A 24,907-nucleotide genomic window follows, 5' to 3' on the forward strand; every position below is an offset into this window, starting at 1 on the left:
GTCTTGACAAACAGTATCATGGATTTCCCAGTTTAATGTCTTGACAAACAGTATCTTGGATTTCCCAGTTCAATGTCTTGACAAACAGTATCTTGGACTTCCCAGTTCAATGTCTTGACAAACAGTATCATGGATTTCCCAGTTTAATGTCTTGACAAACAGTATCATGGATTTCCCAGTTAAATGTCTTGACAAACAGTATCATGGATTTCCCAGTTCAATGTCTTGACAAACAGTATCTTGGATTTTCCAGTTCAATGTCTTGACAAACAGTATCTTGGATTTTCCAGTTCAATGTCTTGACAAACAGTATCTTGGATTTCCCAGTTCAATGTCTTGACAAACAGTATCTTGGATTTCCCAGTTAAATGTCTTGACAAACAGTATCTTGGATTTCCCCGTTCAATGTCTTGACAAACAGTATCTTGGATTTCCCAGTTCAATGTCTTAACAAACAGTATCTTGGATTTTCCAGTTCAATGTCTTGACAAACAGTATCTTGGATTTTCCAGTTCAATGTCTTGACAAACAGTATCTTGGATTTCCCAGTTAAATGTCTTGACAAACAGTATCTTGGATTTCCCAGTTCAATGTCTTACAAACAGTATCTTGGATTTCCCAGTTCAATGTCTTGACAAACAGTATCATGGATTTTCCAGTTCAATGTCTTGACAACCAGTATCTTGGATTTCCCAGTTAAATGTCTTGACAAACAGTATCTTGGATTTCCCAGTTCAATGTCTTGACAAACAGTATCTTGGATTTCCCAGTTCAATGTCTTGACAAACAGTATCATGGATTTTCCAGTTCAATGTCTTGACAACCAGTATCTTGGATTTCCCAGTTCAATGTCTTGACAAACAGTATCTTGGATTTCCCAGTTCAATGTCTCGACAAACAGTATCATGGATTTTCCAGTTTAATGTCTTGACAAACAGTATCTTGGATTTCCCAGTTCAATGTCTCGACAAACAGTATCATGGATTTTCCAGTTTAATGTCTTGACAAACAGTATCTTGGATTTCCCAGTTCAATGTCTCGACAAACAGTATCATGGATTTTCCAGTTCAATGTCTTGACAAACAGTATCTTGGATTTCCCCGTTCAATGTCTTGACAAACAGTATCTTGGATTTCCCAGTTCAATGTCTCGACAAACAGTATCATGGATTTCCCAGTTCAATGTCTTGACAAACAGCAGTGAAGTCAAAACTACGTGCACAGCTTTAATTCTTCCAATGACGAACAGTTTCTCCATTTATATGGACAGGCCTCGAGAATCGAGCAGAGAATGATTAGAATTCTAGCCAGATCGTGTTTGTCACCAATTCAAAATTTTAGTCTCAATTGATGTCCCCTGTGCCTAACATGAGTGTCCTATGTCCAAAATACTGCCAAGTTCAGAGTCGTATAAATCGATCGATATTTGAAGGACGAGTTTTTTGGCCAAATTTTTTAAATCTGTGTTTTTCCAGGGTAGAGGAGTCGGGTAGTCGCTGGATTTTAGAATTCTCAAGAGAAGCCAAAAAGCCAACTTGAATCATAGCTTGCCAAAATCCGATGCCCTTGCACCGTAATGACATTATATAGATAACATTTGGTCACCCAGCTCCAAAGTGTATTGCAGAGAGTGCTGGAATCCAGTATTGATTCCCAAAAGAAAATGAAAACAAGTATGGTACTTTTTTGATGGTCTGCAGTCATGACGTAACTATAGTACTTAAGTCGGCCATGTCTGCAGTGCATGTTTTTGGGTCTCAAAGTAACCCATAAGCTTGACACCTGGTGGTAGTTTTTTTTCATAGATGCATGCTAAACAGCTTGACTTGTTATGTTAAAAATAAAAACTTGTGCTTTCAAATTGCGCAATGTCCACTAATTGTGTTCAACTCATTTTACAAGAGGTTCCAAGCCAATAGCAATATTATGTTAAGACGAGACATCAAGCCTGTCAGGCACTATTACAATTTTTTTCGACTGAGATAACACTTACCGACCTCCTCCTCCTCCTCTCTGTGGCATATCACTTGGACGTAGCCTCCCACACAGTCCTTCGGAAGAAGTCTCTGTCTTGTGCCCATCTGCCACATTCCGTCACGCCGTTGTTGAGCCATTCCTGTATATCCTGTTGCCATCTTCTTTGTAGTCTTCCTCTGCCTCTTTTGCCCTCCGCCATGCCCTCCAGTACATCTCTCTCTAGTGTGTCGTGTCTTTTCAGGTGCCCAAAGTAATTGAGTTTCAGCTTTTTTATCTTACTCATTAGCAGGGACTTTTTTAGTCCTAGTGTTTTCATGATGTTTGCATTGCTTTCTTTGTTTGTCCACGGGATGCGTAAGATTTTTCTATAGCATTTCATTTCGAAGGCGGTTATTCTCTTTGCTGATTCTTTGGTTATAGACCATGTCTCGCATCCATATATTGCAATAGGAAAAATACAAGATGCTAGGATCTTCATTTTCAGTCTGACTTCCTCGCTCTTCCAGATTGCCATCATTTTGTTTAGTTTGTTGCTTGCAATTGCAAGTCTTCTCCTGATATCTGGTGCCGATTTTCCATTGGCTTCTATTTGTGCTCCAAGGTAAATGAAATTTGTAACATTTTCCAGTTGTTCTCCTTCTATTTCGACCTGAGCAGTGCTGCTTTTATCTGTGCTCATTATTTTCGTTTTCTTTGCGTTTAATAATAGGTCGTTGTCTTCACTATGTTACCGACCAGGTACTCATTTTACACCCGAGTGCAGTGAGATCATTTCCACACATACCACAAAGCCGCAAATACACGCATACATTTACACATACCACAAAGCCGCAAATACACGCATACATTTACATATATCACAAAGCCGAAAATACACGCATACATTTATATATATCACAAAGCCGAAAATACACGCATACATTTACATATATCACAAAGCCGAAAATACACGCATACATTTACATATATCACAAAGCCGCACATACACGCATACATTTATATATATCACAAAGCCGCACATACACGCATATATTTATATATATCAAAGCATGTGATGGTCTCCAAGATGTCAAAAGACGTATTTACATCTTATGACAAGTTGAATCACTTTGTGTCATCCACATCCCCCCCCCCCCCCCTTCCACCAAGCCATCACTGAGCTACTAACATGGAGAATGCTCAGTTTTCTACTTACTTGCAGGGATTGATAGTTTATGTGTACTGTGTAATTTCTAATAATAGCATCTGGGTAGGGGTGGACAGGAAGTCACTTGCTGTGTCTTCTAGACCTCTATATCTGTTTTCCGAGTTGATTTCTGTCTTTGTCTTGGAATAAGATTATGTACTTGGTTTTGTCCCGACCCTTGGCAGAGAGGGAAACAGTCAAATGTAAAATGGTTGTTTTGGGAGGTGATATCTTTTTCCTTGTAAATCATATCTCTGTTATTTACTTATAGTTATAATTTTGTTTTTGGACATATCTTGTAAACATAAGAGTGTGTACCTTTTAGTGGAATCCTGTGCTTGTGTCTGGATGAGACTTTTAGGTGATCTCAAACTAAGTACTTTGATAGTGTGCTCTTGGGATCTACACATGTTCCCTATTTGAACCAATTCCCCTTTGTCTTATTTCTTAGTTTTTCTTAGGTGCTTTAATTGTAATTCTATAACTTTTTTTAATCGCCCATTTTCTTTTTTTTTACTGGCTCTGATATGACCTAGATGAGTCGCCAGTGGCGTAAATCCCTTAAAAGAAGACAAAACCAAGCATAATGATAGCATGGTTGTAACAAACCCAAGCATAATGATAGCATGGTTGTAACAAACCCAAGCATAATGATAGCATGGTTGTAACAAACCCAAGCATAATGATAGCATGGTTGTAACAACAGCAGGGACATATCTTAGCTGTCTGGAGTACTCAAAAATTTGAAAAAACAAGAAAAACAAAACAACAAAAAAAAAAAACAGCCCCGTATAGAATGTTAAATTCTGATGGAAAATGAGTAGATTGGTTTGAAAGCTGAATAAAGCAATGATTGTCTGTCGAGTAACTTGAAATTTCTATTTTTGTTTGAATTCATCAGTATTACAGCATCCCCATTAGTATTGGGGTCGCTAGCTGTTAACTCACACGTCACAACTACTAAACAGAGATAAATCCACAACTCACACATCACAACCACTAAACAGAGATAAATCCACAACTCACACATCGACACCACTAAACAGAGATAAATCCACAACTCACACATCACAACTACTAAACAGAGATAAATCCACAACTCACACGTCACAACTACCAAACAGAGATAAATCCACAACTCACACGTCACAACTACTAAACAGAGATAAATCCACAACTCACACATCGACACCACTAAACAGAGATAAATCCACAACTCACACATCACAACTACTAAACAGAGATAAATCCACAACTCACACGTCACAACTACTAAACAGAGATAAATCCACAACTCACACGTCACAACTACTAAACAGAGATAAATCCACAACTCAAACGTCACAACTACTAAACAGAGATAAATCCACAACTCACACATCACAACTACTAAACAGAGATACATCCACAACTCACACGTCACAACTACTAAACAGAGATAAATCCACAACTCAAACGTCACAACTACTAAACAGAGATAAATCCACAACTCACACAGCACAACTACTAAACAGAGATAAATCCACAACTCACACATCACAACCACTAAACAGAGATAAATCCACAACTCACACATCACAACCACTAAACAGAGATAAATCCACAACTCACACATCACAACTACTAAACAGAGATAAATCCGCAACTCACACATCATAACTACTAAACAGAGATAAATCCACAACTCACACGTCACAACTACTAAACAGAGATAAATGAAGAAATGTTGTCTTGAAGAAAAATTTCAGTCTGCTTATAGGCAACATCATTCGACGGAAACCGCACTTGTTAGGGTTGTTAATGATCTCCTCTCTGTTATAGACAATGGTTCATGTTCTTTGCTGAATTTGCTTGACCTATCGTCTGCTTTTGATACTATTGATCACAATCTTCTTCTCAAACGTCTTGAAATTACTTATGGCGTGTCTGGTGCAGCGCTTGATTGGTTTAGGTCATATTTGTTAAATCGTAAACAGATTATTACGGTGGATGAATATAGATCGGAGGAAATATTTCTTGATTGTGGGGTTCCCCAGGGTTCAGTACTTGGACCCGTTCTTTTTGTTTTGTACGTTGGCCCTCTGTCTAAAATCATCAGAAGTTTTGGTCTATCTTACCATCAATACGCTGATGATACGCAATTGTACTACGTTTCCAATACGAGAAATTTACAAGAAGTATCAGCCAATAGTAAAAATTGTATCCAAAGTGTTAAGAAATGGATGAATGAGAACAGACTGAAACTGAATGATGATAAGACGGAGGTGCTGTATGTGGGGAACAGGAAGTGGAAAAGTGAAACAGATTTGAAGTTGGGGATGCCTCTATTCAAATTGTTGACAAAGTGAAAAACCTTGGCACATTCTTAGACTCTGGACTGTCGATGGAGCATCAGGTTAATAATTTGGTTAGATCTCTCTTTTTCCAACTAAAAAAGATTGCTTCCATTAGACGGTTCATATCTGAGGATGTGACCAAGCACCTGGTTGTGTCCCTCGTACTATCGAAATTGGATTATTGTAATGCTCTGTTGTTTGGCGTTTCGCAATACAATCTGAAACGTCTTCAGATTGTCCAAAACAGCGCTGCCAGACTAGTATTCATGAAGCGTAGGTGCGACTCTGCCGGACCTCTACTTCATGACCTGCATTGGCTGCCTGTTGGGAAAAGAATTAAATTCAAAGCTTGTGTTTTAGTGTATCGTTGTCTTGAAGGTACTGCCCCTTCCTACCTTTCAGAACTAATTGAAAGATATTCAAAACCCCGCCCCTTACGTTCGGCCAGTGATTCCACAAAACTAGTTGTCCCTCGAATTCGGAAAAATGCTGGAATGAGATCCTTTTCTCATTTCGGACCCTCTATTTGGAACGCCTTACCGCAGAGCATTCGTGAAAAAGAATCTTTGTCTATTTTTAAACGTTCGCTTAAAACATATTTGTTTCGATTTTAGTAGATGGTATGAGAAGCAAGATAGGTTTGGTTTGTGTTGTGTGTTGTGTTGTGTGTGTGTGTGTGTGTGTGTGTGTGTGCTTGTGTGTGTGAATGAGTATGTTTCAGCCAAAGTAATTTGTAATTTAAGCGCTTAGAGTCTGGTGTCTCGGAGTTATAGCGCTATATAAGTTTTCAGCATTATTATTATTATTATTATTATTATTATTATTATTATTATTATTATTATTATTATTATTATTATTATTATTATTATTATTATTATTATTATTATTATTATTATTATAAATCCACAACTCACACATCACAACTACTAAACAGAGATAAATCCACAACTCACACATCACAACTACTAAACAGAGATAAATCCACAACTCACACATCACAACTACTAAACAGAGATAAATCCACAACTCACACATCACAACTACTAAACAGAGATAAATCCACAACTCACACGTCACAACCACTAAACAGAGATAAATCCACAACTCACACATCACAACTACTAAACAGAGATAAATCCACAACTCACACATCACAACTACTAAACAGAGATAAATCCACAACTCACACATCACAACTACTAAACAGAGATAAATCCACAACTCACACATCACAAATACTAAACAGAGATAAATCCACAACTCACACATCACAAATACTTCTTTCTTCTTTCTAGGTTCCATGCCTGGTCCAGGCTTCGTATACAGCATGAATTATCTCTCTCCATTCCTCCCTGTCTCTTGCTTTTTCAAACAGCTCTTGGATTGTTAGGTTGGTGAAGCCCTTCAGTTGGTCTATGAGTGTTTTTCTTTGTCTCCCCCGGGCGCGTTTACCAGGTATTTTTCCACAACTTGCCAGGTATTCATTCTTATCTCTCCTTACTATGTGTCCGAAAAAGGATAGTTGTCGATCCGCTATTAAGGGCATTAGTTTCCTTTGTTGGTATGTTTTTTTAGCACTTCTTCGTTCGTTTTGTGTGCAGTATACGATATTCTCTGCATCCTTCTCAAACACCACATTTCAAAAGCTTCAATGTTCTTTTGTGTTTCTGCATTTGTAGTCCAGCTTTTGCGTCCGTATGACAAGATTGGCCACACGTAGCACTTCAAGACTCGGAATCTAATCCCGAACGACATCTGTTTGTTTTTCAAAATGTTTCCGAGGTCCATAAAGGCCTGTTTGGCTTGAGTTATTCTTGCTCGTATGTCTCGGTTACATCTTCCATCTGTTGTCACTATTGAACCCGGGTATTTAAAACTTTCTACGTTGGAAAGTTGCTCGCCGTGAATTGTTATATTGCAGGTGTTGTTGTTGCTGTTTTTACTCACACATCACAACCACTAAACAGAGATAAATCCACAACTCACACATCACAACTACTAAACAGAGGTAAATCCACAACTCACACATCACAACTACTAAACAGAGGTAAATCCACAACTCACACATCAAACTACTAAACAGAGATAAATCCACAACTCACACATCACAACTACTAAACAGAGATAAATCCACAACTCACACATCACAACTACTAAACAGAGATAAATCCGCAACTCACACATCACAAATACTAAACAGAGATAAATCCACAACTCACACATCACAACTACTAAACAGAGGTAAATCCACAACTCACACTTCACAACCACTAAACAGAGGTAAATCCACAACTCACACATCACAACTACTAAACAGAGATAAATCCACAACTCACACATCACAACTACTAAACAGAGATAAATCCACAACTCACACATCACAACCACTAAACAGAGATAAATCCACAACTCACACATCACAACCACTAAACAGAGATAAATCCACAACTCACACATCACAACCACTAAACAGAGATAAATCCACAACTCACACATCACAACTACTAAACAGAGATAAATCCACAACTCACACATCACAACCACTAAACAGAGATAAATCCACAACTCACACATCACAACCACTAAACAGAGATAAATCCACAACTCACACATCACAAATACTAAACAGAGATAAATCCACAACTCACGCATCACAACTACTAAACAGAGGTAAATCCACAACTCACACATCACAAATACTAAACAGAGATAAATCCACAACTCACACATCACAACCACTAAACAGAGATAAATCCACAACTCACACATCACAACCACTGAACAGAGATAAATCCACAACTCACACATCACAACCACTAAACAGAGATAAATCCACAACTCACACATCACAACTACTAAACAGAGATAAATCCACAACTCACACATCACAACCACTAAACAGAGATAAATCCACAACTCACACATCACAACCACTAAACAGAGATAAATCCACAACTCACACATCACAACTACTAAACAGAGATAAATCCACAACTCACACATCACAACTACTAAACAGAGATAAATCCACAACTCACACATCACAACTACTAAACAGAGATAATTCCACAACTCACACGTCACAACTACTAAACAGAGATAAATCCACAACTCACACATCACAAATACTAAACAGAGATAAATCCACAACTCACACATCACAACCACTAAACAGAGATAAATCCACAACTCACACATCACAAATACTAAACAGAAATCCACAACACATCACAACTACTAAACAGAGATAAATCCACAACTCACACATCACAACTACTAAACAGAAATCCACTGAAAAATGCACAACATCATCATGGAATGTTTTTCTTTCCTGTTTAAAAATAAATTTCAGATTTTGATTTTTTCACAAGTCGTCTTATAAAAAGCCGTAGACTGTTACTGTCACTCAATGGAATTTGGCAGATAATATTATAAGACGCTAACGGGGTGGATCCTCCTGCCCCCCTATGGTGGGTCTTCTCCTGACCCCCTATGGTGGGCCTTCTCCTGACCCTCTATGGTGGGCCTTCTTGTGACCCCCTATGGTGGGCCTTCTTGTGACCCCCTATGGTGGACCTTCTCCTGACCCTCTATGGTGGGCCTTCTCCTGACCCCCTATGGTGGACCTTCTCCTGACCCCCTATGTTGGGCCTTCTCCTGACCCTCTATGGTGGGCCTTCTTGTGACCCCCTATGGTGGGCCTTCTTGTGACCCCCTATGGTGGGCCTTCTTTTGACCCCCTATGGTGGGCTTTCTCCTAACCCCCTTTTTCTTGGGTGCTTTTAATTTGTAACGACATGAACATTCTGACAATCCCATTTTCTTCCTTCTTACTGATACTGACACGACCTAAACAACCATAGGGTGCTAAAAGGTCTTGTTCTATTATTACCAGTATGATAATATGTCATCGTGCGGCGTTGTGGTATTGTGGTATGACATTCGATTTCGGATCGGAAGGCCCTGGGTTCGAGCCTCGCTCGGCGCAGAGTTGAATCCTTGGAAAAGGCTCATTACTCACATTCTCTCACCGTACTCAGGTGTAAACGAGTACCTACCTGGCCGTTAACAGCGCTGTCTCTGTCGGAAAAATTATAATACCGCCTTACAGGCGTCATGTCTTTTTCCTAAATGTGAAATGCTGCTGTTGGAAAGGGACTCCTTGTAAAGCTCTTTGATCACATTTAGTGGATATTGCGCTATATAAAAACTCAAGTTTTTTTTTGTTTTTTGTTTTTTTTAATCATCAGTGTCTCCGTCCCCCCGTCTTTCCCCTTCACCCCAGCCCCAGTTCTCGTTTTTCTTCTTCAAACAACCAATATTAAAACAGAATGTTATGATCATTTTTAATGTTTGGTTAAGATTCACTGTAGAATTTTAAAAAAGATGAGGGGGAAAAATCGATATTCCATCTTTGCTCTTCTAGAAGATTTTAAATGTATGGAATCAGTTCAGATCTGAGCATGTCAAACAACATGGCGTCTCAGCTTCACAACAAACTTGGAGACCTTGTTCATTGTACACGTTGACAACTTTGTCAATGTTCAGCAATTGTAAATATCATGACAACCTTTCAATTTTTCATGTACCCATGAGTTTGCCAGTTGATGATGATGACGTAAGCATGTTGTCTTACTCCCCTTACCCATCCACCGTTCATGAATGGACCAAGGCCATTCGAAGGCCAACGTCATACCGAGTAGGCAACACCCGGTTTCATCTCAAACCAAGAGTTGTTTTTTATGCTGCTTTGTTTTCTGCTGCAGTTCTTATTTTGTTAATCATCCTTTTCCCACGATCACAAAAAAGCCATTTGTGTGACGACAAATCGCTTTCCCAAACCCCCGAATACGACCCAACATATCCGCTGACAAACCCGATGAGGACACCCAGTGGGATTGTTTATCGTATCGGTCTCATAACAGACTTAGACACCAATTCTGCCAACAAGGAGAAGAAAAATACGTGGATAAGTTATTATAGATTAGGCAATTTGACTTTGTCAGAGACTAAATCGTCTGTTAAAGTTAAGTTTGGTCAACCAAAGGTGCTAACATCCAATTTTGCTTCAGGTGGGAGAGGGATGGAACTCTCTGAGTTGGTGATTTTCAATGGAAAATTATATTCTTTTGATGACAGGACAGGTATCGTTTACCAAATCCTTAAAGGCAAAGTAATTCCATGGTCAATCTTACCTGATGGAGACGGGACCGTCAGCAAAGGTAAGTTTTTGGAGTTAATTGTAGAGTAAAGCAACCATAAATGACAGGATTAGCCATTTAACTTAAGCTATAACACTATAACTATAACTATATCCCTATGACTATGGCTCATAGAGCAGGTTTATCCAGGCTTTTATAGCATTGCACGGATAGTAACAATTGCTTGTTATTGTTATCCTTTTGGTAGGACAAATTCCAATAAAACGTTCTTTGCCTGATCAAACCAAGCTACTCAAAACACTGTTTTGGGGTGAACAGTCATAAAAATAACGAAGTGACTATTTCTCTGAATGCTGGGGAATATAAACTTGATCTCTATTTCTCCGAACGGTTTCGGTTCTCAAGATTTTTTTTTTGGTTACTTGTGAGAGTGTCTGTGAATGGTGAATGTGTTTGCATTTTTTTGGGTTTTCTTTTGCCAGTGCTTGGGCGCTCTGTCTTTTATTCCCAACTCTCTGTTAGACTTCTATCTTGAGTTTGTGCTATTCTGTCTTTCAACCTCTGTTCCCGTCTTGAGACTTTGGCTTTGTTATTTAGGTTTAATCCTATTCTCTCTTTGATAGTGCAGCGCGAAGTGCAAAAGTGAGCGCGCCATGGAATATTCGCAATAGCACAACTTTATGATAATATCCGTCTTTGTCAACAATATGTCCAAGAAATGCCAACAAGTTTGAATTTTTTTTTTAATATTGCATTTTTATCCTCAATAAAAATGATGATCATAATCTCTTAACAGTTTTAATTTTTTAAACTGAAATTAATAATAGACGTCTAATAAAAAAAATATGATGATGATGATGGTAATAATGATAATAATAATCATCTATTCTTTTTTTTTTTTTTTAAATTAGGTTTGGAGGTCATCATTGTTTTGTTCAGCCGTTAAAATGTTATCATCGAGAAGAGAATTAAATCTTAATACTGATAAATCTAAACATTCTAAACCAGTAACTTGTCAATCTTTCTTACAGTAAGGGAAATGGGGGGGGGGGGAGGAAGCTGTGGTATTCTACCAAAATCAATATTACATCTTTGTTGCTTATAGATTGTATGCGCTTTGCTAAGAAACTCACAACATTGTCATCCAGAAGTATAATGGACCAACACACAAAACTATGTGTAACCTTGAACGTTTATAGTCTGGTTAATACAGTTTAGTGAGAATTACTCATAAATGCGGATGGCAAAAAACAATAACAAAGACCTAAGTGACGTCAACTTCATACTATCTATATATATAAACGTAGTTGTTTGTTTGTTTAAAACTAGATATTCTAAACCTTCATGCGGATGGCAAAAAACAATAACAAAGACCTAAGTGACGTCAACTTCATACTATCTATATACATAAACGTAGTTGTTTGTTTGTTTAAAACTAGATATTCTAAACCTTCATGGGGATGGCAAAAAACAATAACAAAGACCTAAGTGACGTCAACTTCATACTATCTATATATATAAACGTAGTTTGTTTGTTTGTTTAAAACTAGATATTCTAAACCTTCCAAAAAATCATTTTCATCTTTTTCCATCCAGGGGTGACATGGTTAAAATGCTGACTCAGCGTTTTACACATGACTTTATTTTGAGTAGATCTCAAAATATAATCTAGTTTAAGGCCTGATATTTGGCAATAGAACTCCTATGAACATCCTCTAACACCTTACTTAAACTGATTTTGAGTTTCTTTTTCATACTTTTACATAATCAGCCTCAAAGTGTCCTGTTAGTAGGCTATATCGAGGTCTCAGAATTTGGAGAATAATTACAGAACCACATATTTTATCCCACCACCCTAAGAAAAATGTTCAAAATAGTGATGTAATTTAATCCCATGCACCAATTGCATAAAATTGGCAAGTCCCTTCCCATATATAGATTAATAGAAGCGAAAGTAATGGAAACGTTTAGTTTCGGTGTAGACGTTTCCAATAATATCAAACTTCGCTATGTTACAATAGTGAAAAATATGGTTGCTTTGGTAACCAGCAGGTATGACAACTGTAATTCATTGCTTTTAGGTGTGCCGGCCAAAATGATCAGGGCTGAGAATCTTCCGCCTAAAGGCGGATTTCCGCCGAAATGGTAGTTTGCCTCCGCCCATCCCCATCACATTTCCTTCTTTTTCAAATTTGTTTTGGATAAATAAACAGTGATTTTGAGAATTTCTCAGAAATATGCCGTGTCAAACTCAAACATTTTCCTTAAACCCACAAAATCACCATTATGTCTTATTATGTCATATTTTGACACCTGTGTTCAGTCTCGTGAAATTTGGTAACGGTCCCGTTTTTATGACGTCGGGCCAGACAGAATGGCACTGGATGTCACAGTTGACACAGAAGACCAGTAGTGTTCTTTGATTAGCTAGTTGATGGTTGAAGGAGAAGGGGAGAGACAAATGGGTCTGGATTTTTTTTTTTCTCTGTTGTCGGTACCTGTTGCCTTTTTAATCTCTCTCTCTCTCTCTCTCTCTCTCTCTCTCTCTCTCTCTCTCTCTCTCTCTCTCTCTCTCTCGCTCGCTCTCTCTCTCTCTCTCTCTCTCTCTCTCTCTCTCTCTCTCTCTCTCTCTCTCTCTCTCTTCTCTCTCTCTTCTTTTCTTTCTCTTTCTCCTCCCTCTCCCTCTCTCTCTCTCTCTCTCTTCTCTCTCTCTCTCTCTCTCTCTCTCTCTCTCTCTCTATCTCTCTATCTCTCTCTCTCTCTGCCTTTCTTTTTATTTCTCTTTTCTTCTATTTTAAAATATAGAATTCATAATGTCAATACATAAATTATTCTGGTAGAGAAGTCTCCCCTCCCCCCCCCCCCCCCCCACTACCACCACCACACCATCATCCCTAGCACCACTACTACTACAAATAACACCACATCATCCCTACCACCAATACCACTACAACTACAACCACCACCACGTCATCATCCCTCCCACCACTACCACTAAAACTACCACCACATCATCATTCCTACCACAGCTACTACAACCACCACCACACAATCATCCATACGACCACTACTACTACTACAACCACCACTACATCATCATCCTTACTACAACCACCAAATGTTGTAATTACACTTTCAACTTTTGAAATTCCACTGAGTCGTGTTAGAAATTGCTGCTAGACAAATTTTAGATCGCATCTCAGTGAATTTTAGTGAAATTCAAATTTATAGGTTATGGTCGCACTGGTCATTTTCTGCACGATGAAAATTTCCTCCTTTTTTGTGACTAGTCATTCTCACCCCTGATGATACAACATTTGCAAAATATTCAAAACAGAACTGCAAAACTGATTTTAAAATCCATTGAGCTCACAAAAGAAATTCTATATAATCTCCAGCGTTTACCAGTTGGTGAAAGGATTGTTTTTAAAACTTGTAGTATTGTTGATAAATGCATAAATAATCAAGCTCCAGTGTACCTTGTGGATTTATTATGTCAACATTATAATCCAACATGGCCACTATGGTCAGCTGAAGACTCTTTCTTAATCGTCCCAAGAACCAGATTATCCCTTAATAATAAGTCTTTTTCTGTAAGTGGCCCCATCTTGTGGAATGCCCTCTCCCCAGATGTAAAACTTATTATTGGAAAAAACACCTTAAGACATCATTTTTCTCTAGAGCTTACGAATAGTTTTGCTCACAGAATACGCCTTAAATCTAATTTTTTTTTGTATTTCGTTAGTGAGTAATATTGGTGTAAGTATGTGTGTGGATGTTCATGTATGAATGTAAATGTATCTGTGATTGAGTTTGTGTGCATGTGTATGTGTTTGTTTCTTCATATGTATTCTCAAAATTGTCAAAGAATGAATGACAAAGAATGACAATTAATATTGTTAAGCGCCACTGAGCACTTATTTGGAAGTTGAGCGCTACGTATATAAATAACTTATTATTTTATATATATATATTGTCGCCATAATTTCTGAACTTTATATTTATACATTTTTATACATGTCACGTCTGTAAACAAATTTCTATTTTCGGATGAATAAAGTATATTATTATATTATTATTACTATTATTATTATTATTACTATTATTATTATTATTATTATTATTATTATATTGTTTAAAGACTGACTGATGCTTCCCATAGAGCATGGTCCAACCATTTCTGATTTGACCTATTGACCTAATCAGTCAGGAGTTGACAGTTCTCACTCTACGCTTAACATACTAGATGTAAATGTATCAACTTTTTGATAGGTCAGTCATGCAATTCCCACTTGTTTTGGTTCCTGCCTTTAGTTGCATTGTTGCATGTAGGTTACTGAAAGTGCACTGCGTACCTACTGTTGTCCCACTCCTACCCCATTCCTGATAAGTTACGTATGCTTTTCTCGTATCCTGTTGCGTCGATATATTGCCATTTGTTTCTACTGATAATCGTATGTCAATGTGGTACCAAACTTGCCACTAACACTCACACCCCTGTTGAAGTCATTTCCCAACAAGTGTCACCCCGCTATAGTCATTCAAAATTCATATGAATAATATTCATATAGATTATCAAACAGGGTTTTTTTCCCTTGTAGCCGAGTGGCATGCATCTGAGGACGCTGTAGTAAGAATAATAATAATGATTATGATAATGTTAATAATAACAATAATGTTGATGATGATAATAATAATAATGATTATGATAATGTTAATAATAACAATAATGTTGATGATGATAATAATAATGATGCATCTATAACTATAAGTACAGACTTTAAGAAACAAGCAGAGCATGTTTATCTATCTATCTATCTATCTATCTATCTATCTATCTATCTATCTATCTGTTTATAGCCACTATAAATATGCTTATACAGATTATCTCTATCTGAATCAAACTTTAAAATGAAAATGCCGCCTTTCCAACCAATTTGCAAATCTTTTTGTTAAAACAAAAGATCCCATTGTGGGCAGGGAGGTACATACTGTGTCTTCTATCCCCTTTTATCTGTTTTCCAACTTGCTTTCTGTCTTTGTCTTGGAATGAGATTGCTTGGTTTTGTCCAGGCCAGAGGCCAGGGTGGGAGGGAAACAGTCAAATGCATAGTTATTGTTTTGGGAGATGATATTTTTTTCCATGTAAATCATCTCTCTGTTATGTATTATTATATTTGTTATTTTGAATGTATAATGTAAGCATTTGAGTGTATTCCTCTTTGTTGGGTTTTGTGCTTGTGTCTGGATGAGACTGTTAGGTGATCTCTTGGAATCTACATCTGATCCCTATTTGTTCCCAGTTCCCCTATGTCTTACTTTCTCTTGGGTGTTTTAATTGTAATTCTAGGACTTTTTACTATCCCATTTTCTTCCTTTTTACTGGCGCTGATATAACCTAAATGTGTTGCAAGCGCCGTAAAACCCTTAAAAACAAAACAAACATAAAACAAAAGATAGATTAAGGAACAACCAAATTTTTAACAAGGTTATTCTTTACAATGTTGGACAGGTTTCAAATGTGAGTGGGCCACAGTGAAAGACCACCGGTTGTACGTAGGTGGACTGGGTAAAGAATGGACCACAGTGACAGGAGAATTGGTTAACCTGAATCCCCAGTGGGTGAAATCCATCGGGCCGAGTGGGGACGTCCAGCACTTGGACTGGCATTCTCATTACAATGCCATGAGGAAAAGTGTGGGAATGTTGCCTCCTGGTGAGGACAATGGGAAATGAAGAGAGGATGGAAGTGTCAGAAGGCAATAGAGAATAAAAATTCCCAGTGGACTGGTAGATGGCATTGACACCAGACTATCCTTCTCGTACTCCTAGCGAAGAAGGATGGCATACTGGTGTGGTCCCAGGTTCAATTCTCATTGCCACACAGTCTTTATTCTCTATGCTCCTCTGGCGCTTCTTCACTCATTTCATATCTTGTTGTTATTTACATTATTATTAACCTTATTATTAACATCATACCATTTTCACTCGCTCTCTTGGTATGAATTGCCTTCAATCTAAAAAATCGAGAGCTGTCATTTTTATTTCGTATTCCTTTATTTTCTTCAGATGAATTGTTTTTGATATTTTACATGATCATAGCAAAAATAAATAAGTTTTTAAGGGCATTCAACACGATGACACAGTTTGGATGCCAATTGATAACAGATAATTCATACAACCTTGAACTGTATACAATGCAGGAAACTTTCACTGGGTTAAGTATTTATTTCTTTTTTTTTTTTTAAGCTGTTGCATTCCATTTCAATTTTGTTTGATAATCTTTACACAAATTAATGACTTGATGTTAGTGGAGCAGTCTCTTGCTAACAAATCTCATGAAGTTGTCTTTAAAGTCTACCCATGGAATGGATCATCGGCATTGATTACCTTTTGACATTATTTACAATTTGACATTATTTACATTTTGACATTATTTACAATTTGACATTATTTACATTTTGACATTATTTACAATTTGACATTATTTACATATTGACATGCGTAGTGCACACGTGTTTATTTTTAAAATTTACAATTGCCAATGATGAAAACTCATAGACTTATACACTCAGTCTAGACAAGATAAAAAGTTTGTGTCAGGGCCAGAGTAAGGTAGATTTTAATATATCAATCTTGCAATGGAAAAACATCTAATCTCAATTAAAATACACAAAAATCTCTAGCAGTTATAGTTACTGTTATTTTACTGGTACTGTGGGGATTTTCTTCCTTCAAATTCATTCCAGAGATAGGGGACACCATCATAGTTGCCATCAAGAGTGAGGAAGACAAAGGAAATATCGCCTCCTATATCCTAGCCTTTGATATTCGTGGAAATCTTTTGAGTGCGGCTATGTGGTCTTGTGGTCGCTTTCAGATCAGAAGGTCCTGGGTTCGGCGCATAGTTGAGTCCTTGGAAAAGACTCTTTACTCACATTCTCTCAGGTGTAAAATGAGTACCTGGCCGTTAACAGTGTTGTCTCTGTCCAAAAATATTTGTATTATCGCTTAACAGGTGTCATGTCTCGTTCTACATGTTAAGTGTTGCTGTTGGTTAGGGACCCCTTGTAAAGCGCTTTGAGCATGTTTAGTGGATATTGCACTATATAAAAAGCTCAAGTTTGTTACTGTTATTGGTTTGATGCATGTTTTGATGTCATTGTACTGAGGACAATATAAGCTTTTATCTGCAGTTCTAATGTTGAGGGTCAATTATGTCTCACCAGGTTACATCATCCATGAGGCTGGGGTCTGGAGTGACATCCACAAAAGTTGGTTTTTCTTGCCTAGAAGAGCCAGTAAAGAGGTGTATGAGGAGGTGAAAGATGAACAGAGAGGCACAAACTTAATGTTTATTGCAGATGAAGACTTTACCAATATACGTGTGAAGACAATTGGAAGGATAAACCCTGCTCGGGGATTTTCTTCCTTCAAATTCATTCCAGGGACAGGGGACACCATCATAGTTGCCATCAAGAGTGAGGAAGACAAAGGAAAAATCGCCTCCTATATCCTAGCCTTTGATATTCGTGGAAATCTTTTGATGCCTGAGACTAAGATTGGGGATGTCAAGTATGAGGGAATAGAATTTGTATGATGATGGTTGTGTCTGTGTTGTGTGTGGATGTGCTTTCGATTGTGTGTGTGTGTGTGTGTGTGTGTGTGTGTGTCAAGGCTGTACCTGTGTATGATGATGGATGTAATGTGCATCTATGTGTGCCATTGTGTGTGTATGTGTTTGCATAGTTGTACCTGTTTATGATATTGGTTGTGTGTGTGTGTGTGTTGATGGATGGTTGTTCCTGTGTGTAGGTGCAGTGAGAGTTTACCTGTGCACCTATATTTATTTATATGCTGATGTGTTTTGTTGATGTTATTATTGGGATATCAAGTGACTTTGTGATCCTGTGGTTTAACTCTCGTTTTCAGACCTGTGCACCAATGTAGTCCTGTGGTATGACACTCGCTTTCGGATCGGAAGGTCCTGGGTTCGAGCCTCGCTCAACGCAAAGTTGAATCTTTGGAAAAGGCTCTTTACTCACATTCTCTCACCGTACTCAGGTGTAAAATGAGTACCTGGCCATTAACAGCATTGTCTCTGTCTGAACAAATTGTAATATCGCCTAACAGGCATCATGTCTCATCCTACATGATACGTGTTGCTGTTGGCCAGGGACCCCTTGTAAAGCGCTTTGAGCACGTTTAGTGAATATTGCGCTATATAAAAGCTCAATTTTATTTTTAGGTCCTTGGTTCAAGTCCATCTGTGCAAAGACGAGTCCTTGGAAAAGCCTCTTTACTTACATTCTCTCACTCTACTTGAGTGTAAGATGAGTACCTTATGTGTAACAGCATTGGCTCTGAATACAAAATGTAAAATCGCCATAGATGTTTCATGTAGTCATTCAATGCCATTCGGACTTTATCCCAATTTCTAGAGCGTGAAACAAACTATAGAAATTGCTTGCTACTCTCTGGATATAATTGTTGTATATCACAAGGTACTTTCCACCAGATCTCACAGACCCAGCTATCCGATCACTGCTGTGTGGACAGGATGGGAGGATTCAATTTCACCCTGGATCAATCTCAGTCCCTTTGTGTATGAAGTGAGTGCTCTATCAACTGAGCTATCTGGACCACAAATAGAGATGTTTAGTGTTGCTGTTGGCTTGGGATCCCTTGTACAGCACTTTGGGCACATTTGGTGGCCATTGCGCTATTTAAAAGCTCGAGATATTTTATCTTTTTTTTCCAAGTTGTGTTTTTGTTTTAACTCTTATGCAACCAATTTGTTCATTGTTGGATTAAATTCATGGTGAAGATGATAGGTTAAATGAAGACAATGTGATTAGAGACATGGGATATTGGGCTGTGTCATGTATCCCATTGATAGGTTAAATGAAGACAATGTGATTAGAGACATGGGATATTGGGCTGTGTCGTGTATCCCATTGATAGGTTAAATGAAGACAATGTGATTAGAGACATGGGATATTGGGCTGTGTCGTGTATCCCATTGATAGGTTAAATGAAGACAGTGTGATTAGAGACATGGGATATTGGGCTGTGTCGTGTATCCCATTGATAGGTTAAATGAAGACAATGTGATTAGAGACATGGGATATTGGGCTGTGTGTGTATCCCATTGACAGGTTAAATGAAGACAGTGTGATTAGAGACATGGGATATTGGGCTGTGTCGTGTATCCCATTGATAGGTTAAATGAAGACAATGTGATTAGAGACATGGGATATTGGGCTGTGTTGTGTATCCCATTGACAGGTTAAATGAAGACAGTGTGATTAGAGACATGGGATATTGGGCTGTGTCATGTATCCCATTGATAGGTTAAATGAAGACATGTGATTAGAGACATGGGATATTGGGCTGTGTCGTGTATCCCATTGATAGGTTAAATGAAGACAGTGTGATTAGAGACATGGGATATTGGGCTGTGTCGTGTATCCCATTGATAGGTTAAATGAAGACAATGTGATTAGAGACATGGGATATTGGGCTGTGTGTGTATCCCATTGACAGGTTAAATGAAGACAGTGTGATTAGAGACATGGGATATTGGGCTGTGTCATGTATCCCATTGATAGGTTAAACGAAGACAGTGTGATTAGAGACATGGGATATTGGGCTGTGTCGTGTATCCCATTGATAGGTTAAATGAAGACAATGTGATTAGAGACATGGGATATTGGGCTGTGTCGTGTATCCCATTGATAGGTTAAACGAAGACAGTGTGATTAGAGACATGGGATATTGGGCTGTGTCGTGTATCCCATTGATAGGTTAAATGAAAACAATGTGATTAGAGACATGGGATATTGGGCTGTGTCGTGTATCCCATTGATAGGTTAAATGAAGACAGTGTGATTAGAGACATGGGATATTGGGCTGTGTCGTGTATCCCATTGATAGGTTAAATGAAGACAGTGTGATTAGAGACATGGGATATTGGGCTGTGTCGTGTATCCCATTGATAGGTTAAATGAAGACAGTGTGATTAGAGACATGGGATATTGGGCTGTGTCGTGTATCCCATTGATAGGTTAAATGAAGACAATGTGATTAGAGACATGGGATATTGGGCTGTGTCGTGTATCCCATTGACAGGTTAAATGAAGACAATGTGATTAGAGACATGGGATATTGGGCTGTGTCGTGTATCCCATTGATAGGTTAAATGAAGACAATGTGATTAGAGACATGGGATATTGGGCTGTGTCATGTATCCCATTCATCTTAATCAGTGACCTTGACCCCATGTCCATGCCAGGGATCATTTTGTTTTAAATGTAATTATATTTTTTCTCTTTGAAATTTTTAGTTATTCTTTATTATATTGATTCAATTTTTAGTCCAGTGTTACATCCCCTGACAGAACCTCAAAGTTTTGGTAGAACCTCAAGTGTGAATGTTTTGTCAGTGAATCATTTGTGACCCGAGTCATCTATCTGGTTTTATGTTGGAATGAATTGGATGAAGGAAATGGAAGTCATAATTATCGATGATCCGAATGAGAACATTGTACGTTTTTAAATGTCAAGTAACCAAACTGACTGTGTCCAATGAAGACATTTGTAGGAATGTCAAGTAACCAAACTGACTGTGTCCAATGAAGACATTTGTAGGAATGTCAAGTAACCAAACTGACTGTGTCCAATGAAGACATTTGTAGGAATGTCAAGTAACCAAACTGACTGTGTCCAATGAAGACATTTGTAGGAATGTCAAGAAACCAAACTAACTGTGTCCAATGAAGACATTTGTAGGAATGTCAAGTAACCAAACTGACTGTGTCCAATGAAGACATTTGTAGGAATGTCAAGTAACCAAACTGACTGTGTCCAATGAAGACATTTGTAGGAATGTCAAGTAACCAAACTGACTGTGTCCAATGAAGACATTTGTCAGAGTTTACATTGTATGATTGAATTACCTAGGACATTCTGTTTTATCATGGATTTGGGGGTTGGTTTCATGCCTAAGACACAGGGACAACATCTGGCTCCATGGGCTTCCCACACCTGTCTAGGGTGGCCAGTTCTATTTGAGTAGGGCCGACACTTGTCTAGGGTGGCCAGTTCTATTTGAGTATGGCCGACACTTGTCTAGGGTGGCCAGTTCTATTTGAGTATGGCCGACACTTGTCTAGGGTGGCCAGCTCTATTTGAGTATGGCCGACACTTGTCTAGGGTGGCCAGTTCTATTTGAGTATGGCCGACACTTGTCTATGGTGGCCAGTTCTATTTGAGTATGGCCGACACTTGTCTAGGGTGGCCAGTTCTATTTGAGTATGGCCGACACTTGTCTAGGGTGGCCAGTTCTATTTGAGTATGGCCGGCACTTGTCTAGGGTGGCCAGTTCTATTTGAGTATGGCCGACACTTGTCTAGGGTGGCCAGTTCTATTTGAGTATGGCCGACACTTGTCTAGGGTGGCCAGTTCTATTTGAGAATGGCCGACACTTGTATAGGGTGGCCAGTTCTATTTGAGTATGGCCGGCACTTGTCTAGGGTGGCCAGTTCTATTTGAGTATGGCCAACACTTGTCTAGGGTGGCCAGTTCTATTTGAGTATGGCCGACACTTTTCTAGGGTGGCCAGTTCTATTTGAGTATGGCCGACACTTGTCAAGGGTGGCCAGTTCTATTTGAGTATGGCCGACACTTGTCTAGGGTGGCCAGTTCTATTTGAGTATGGCTGACACTTGTCTAGGGTGACCAGTTCTATTTGAGTATGGCCAACACTTGTCTAGGGTGGCCAGTTCTATTTGAGTATGGCCGACACTTGTCTAGGGTGACCAGTTCTATTTGAGTATGGCCAACACTTTTCTAGGGTGGCCAGTTCTATTTCAGTATCGCTGACACTTGTCTAGAGTGGCCAATTCTATACGGGTTTGGCCGACACGTGTCTAGGTTGGCCAATTCTATATGGGTTTGGCCGACACTTGTCAAGGGTGGCCGATTCTATATGAGTATGGCCAACACTTGTCTAGGGTGGCCGTTCTATTTGAGTGTCGCCGACACTTGTCTAGGGTGGCCAATTCTATATGGGTTTGGCCAAGACTTGTCAAGGGTGGCAAATTCTATATGGGTTTGGCCGACACTTGTCAAGGGTGGCCAATTCTATATGGGTTTGGCCGACACTTGTCTCGGGAACTGGAAGAGATAATGTCTGCCGTACAAAAGTTGGTTTTTGAGAAATATATAAATATATTTATTGTGTTTATTTAATCATTTACTTATGCAGTACTGTAGGGTGTATGTTTAAAGCTTTGGATAGACTTTCTCCCTCTCTTTCTCTCCCCGCTCTCTCTCTCTCTCTCTCTCTCTCTCTTTTTCTCTTTCTCTCCCCGCTCTCTCTCTCTCTCTCTCTCTCTCTTCGTGTCTGTCTCTCTCTCTCTCTCTCTCTCTTTTTCTCTCTCTCTCTCTCTCTCTCTCTCTCTCTCTCTCTCTCTCTCTCTCTCTCTCTCTCTCTCTCTCTCTCTCTATCTCTCTCCCATATCGGGCAGGGAGGCACTTACTGTTTTCCAACAAGCTTTCTGTCTTTGTCGTGGAATGAGATTACTTGGTTTTGTCCTGGCCCTGGCTAGAGTCCTAGCTGGGAGGGAAACAGTCAAATGCATAGTTATTGTTTTGGGAGATGATATTTTTTTCCCTTGCAAATCATCTCTCTGTTATGTATTATTATATTTGTTATTTTGAATTTATAATGTAAGTATTTGAGTGTATTCCTCTTTGTTGGAATTTGTGCTTGTGTCCGGATGAGACTTCTAGGTGATCTCAAACGAAGTACATTGGTGGTATGCTCTTGGAATCTACATCTGATCCCTATTTGTTCCCAGTTCCCCTTTGTCTTACTTTCTCTTGGGTGCTTTAATTATAATTCTAGAACTTTTTACCATCCCATTTTCTTCCTTTTTACTGGTGCTGATATAACCGAAATCTGTTGCAAGCGCCGTAAAACCCTTAAAAACAAAAACAATCTCTGTCTCTCTCTGTCTCTGTCTCTCTCTCTCTCTCTCTCTCTCTCTCTCTCTCTCTCTCTCTCTCTCTCTCTCTCTCTCTCTCTCTCTTGTTCTCTCTGTCTTTCTGTTTTTTCTCTCTGTCTTTCTGTTTTTTCTCTCTGTCTCTCTCTTCTCTCCATCACTGTCCGGGATGAATACTATGATTTAGTACCATGTCTTGTCCTGTCCTCACTGGATTCTAACACGCTTTTTGGGTTCTCCCAAGAGCATGCTAGAATACAGCAGGTACTGTATATGTATGAGCGTTCAGTGCAATGCAAGTGAGATAAAGGAGGAATGCTTTGTTTATTTTATTTATTTATTATTTTGCTCACATAATAAATTTGTTTATTCCATTATTGGTAGATATCTTGTGTATCCGTACAGACTAGCTTTTTGAATTATTCCCATTGCTTTTGTCATCAATAGAAAGAAAGAAAAGTGGTTTGCTTTTGTCTTCTTTTACTTTTTCTTTATGTTTGTTTTGCTTTTTGCACCTTTTAGATATAAACTTTGTAGGGTCTCTTCTCCTTGTATTTTTTCCTTGCCTTCGCTGACTTGGTCTTGCCCAGCCAACAGTCAAAGGTCAGGGAGGCAGCCAGATGTGTGTGTGTGTGTGTGTGTGTGTGTGTGTGTGTGTGTGTGTGTGTGTGCATGTTTCAGTAGAAATATTGATTCTTCGAGTAGACCACCTATTTGAATGATCCTGTTATATTTCAGACCCTGCTGGTGTCTGTGGGAGACTTTTAGGTGTATTCTTTTCCCTGCTGGTGTCTGTGGGAGACTTTTAGGTGTATTCTTTTCCCTGCTGGTGTCTGTGGGAGACTTTTAGGTGTATTCTTTTCCCTGCTAGTGTCTGTGGGAGACTTTTAGGTGTATTCTTTTCCCTGCTGGTGTCTGTGGGAGACTTTTAGGTGTATTCTTTTCCCTGCTGGTGTCTGTGGGAGACTTTTAGGTGTATTCTTTTCCCTGCTGGTGTCTGTGGGAGACTTTTAGGTGTATTCTTTTCCCTGCTGGTGTCTGTGGGAGACTTTTAGTAGGTGTTGATAAAAGCAAATGGTTAAGTTCTGAAACAAGTAAAGCAATTTAAATATCTTGGCAGCTTCCTTGCAGCTGGTGGAAGATGCAAAACAAACAAAATGGCCAAGTGAAAGTGATCAATATTTTATGAGACAGCAACATTTTATGTCAAACACTAAAGACTGAATTCATATTGACATACT

General features: G+C 38.7%; 1 protein-coding gene across 3 annotated transcripts; it reads left to right on the plus strand.

Annotated features, from left to right (window-relative positions):
* The first annotated feature begins 9,952 nt into the window (after positions 1-9,952).
* On the plus strand, positions 9,953-24,128 carry LOC144972211 (soluble calcium-activated nucleotidase 1-like). 3 transcript variants are annotated; one of them, XM_078913234.1, is made up of 5 exons: positions 9,953-10,720; positions 16,173-16,376; positions 17,890-19,754; positions 19,819-20,466; positions 20,532-24,128. In XM_078913234.1, the coding sequence occupies exons 1-3, from the start codon at positions 10,039-10,041 to the stop codon at positions 18,258-18,260; spliced, it is 1,257 nt and encodes a 418-aa protein (XP_078769360.1). In that variant the 5' UTR covers positions 9,953-10,038; the 3' UTR covers positions 18,261-19,754; positions 19,819-20,466; positions 20,532-24,128. The 3 variants fall into 3 exon arrangements, with proteins under 3 accessions (XP_078769360.1, XP_078769359.1, XP_078769358.1); XM_078913233.1 differs by having other exon boundaries at positions 19,819-20,013; positions 20,078-24,128; XM_078913232.1 differs by having other exon boundaries at positions 19,819-24,128.
* The last annotated feature ends 779 nt before the right edge of the window (positions 24,129-24,907 follow it).

This window comes from Berghia stephanieae, chromosome 5 (genome assembly GCF_034508935.2).
Source record: "Berghia stephanieae isolate SIO BIC M18660-M18661 chromosome 5, UCSD_Bste_1.3, whole genome shotgun sequence".
In the NCBI taxonomy this organism is placed as follows: domain Eukaryota; kingdom Metazoa; phylum Mollusca; class Gastropoda; order Nudibranchia; family Aeolidiidae; genus Berghia; species Berghia stephanieae.

Excerpts from the sequence above, each read along its gene's own strand:
- LOC144972211 (XM_078913232.1), top strand. The coding sequence starts at position 10,039 with ATGTTCAGCAATTGTAAATATCATGACAACCTTTCAATTTTTCATGTA. Across the intron at positions 10,721-16,172 it reads AGACGGGACCGTCAGCAAAG|GTTTCAAATGTGAGTGGGCC; the intron begins GTAAGTTTTTGG and ends AATGTTGGACAG. Across the intron at positions 16,377-17,889 it reads TGTGGGAATGTTGCCTCCTG|GTTACATCATCCATGAGGCT; the intron begins GTGAGGACAATG and ends ATGTCTCACCAG.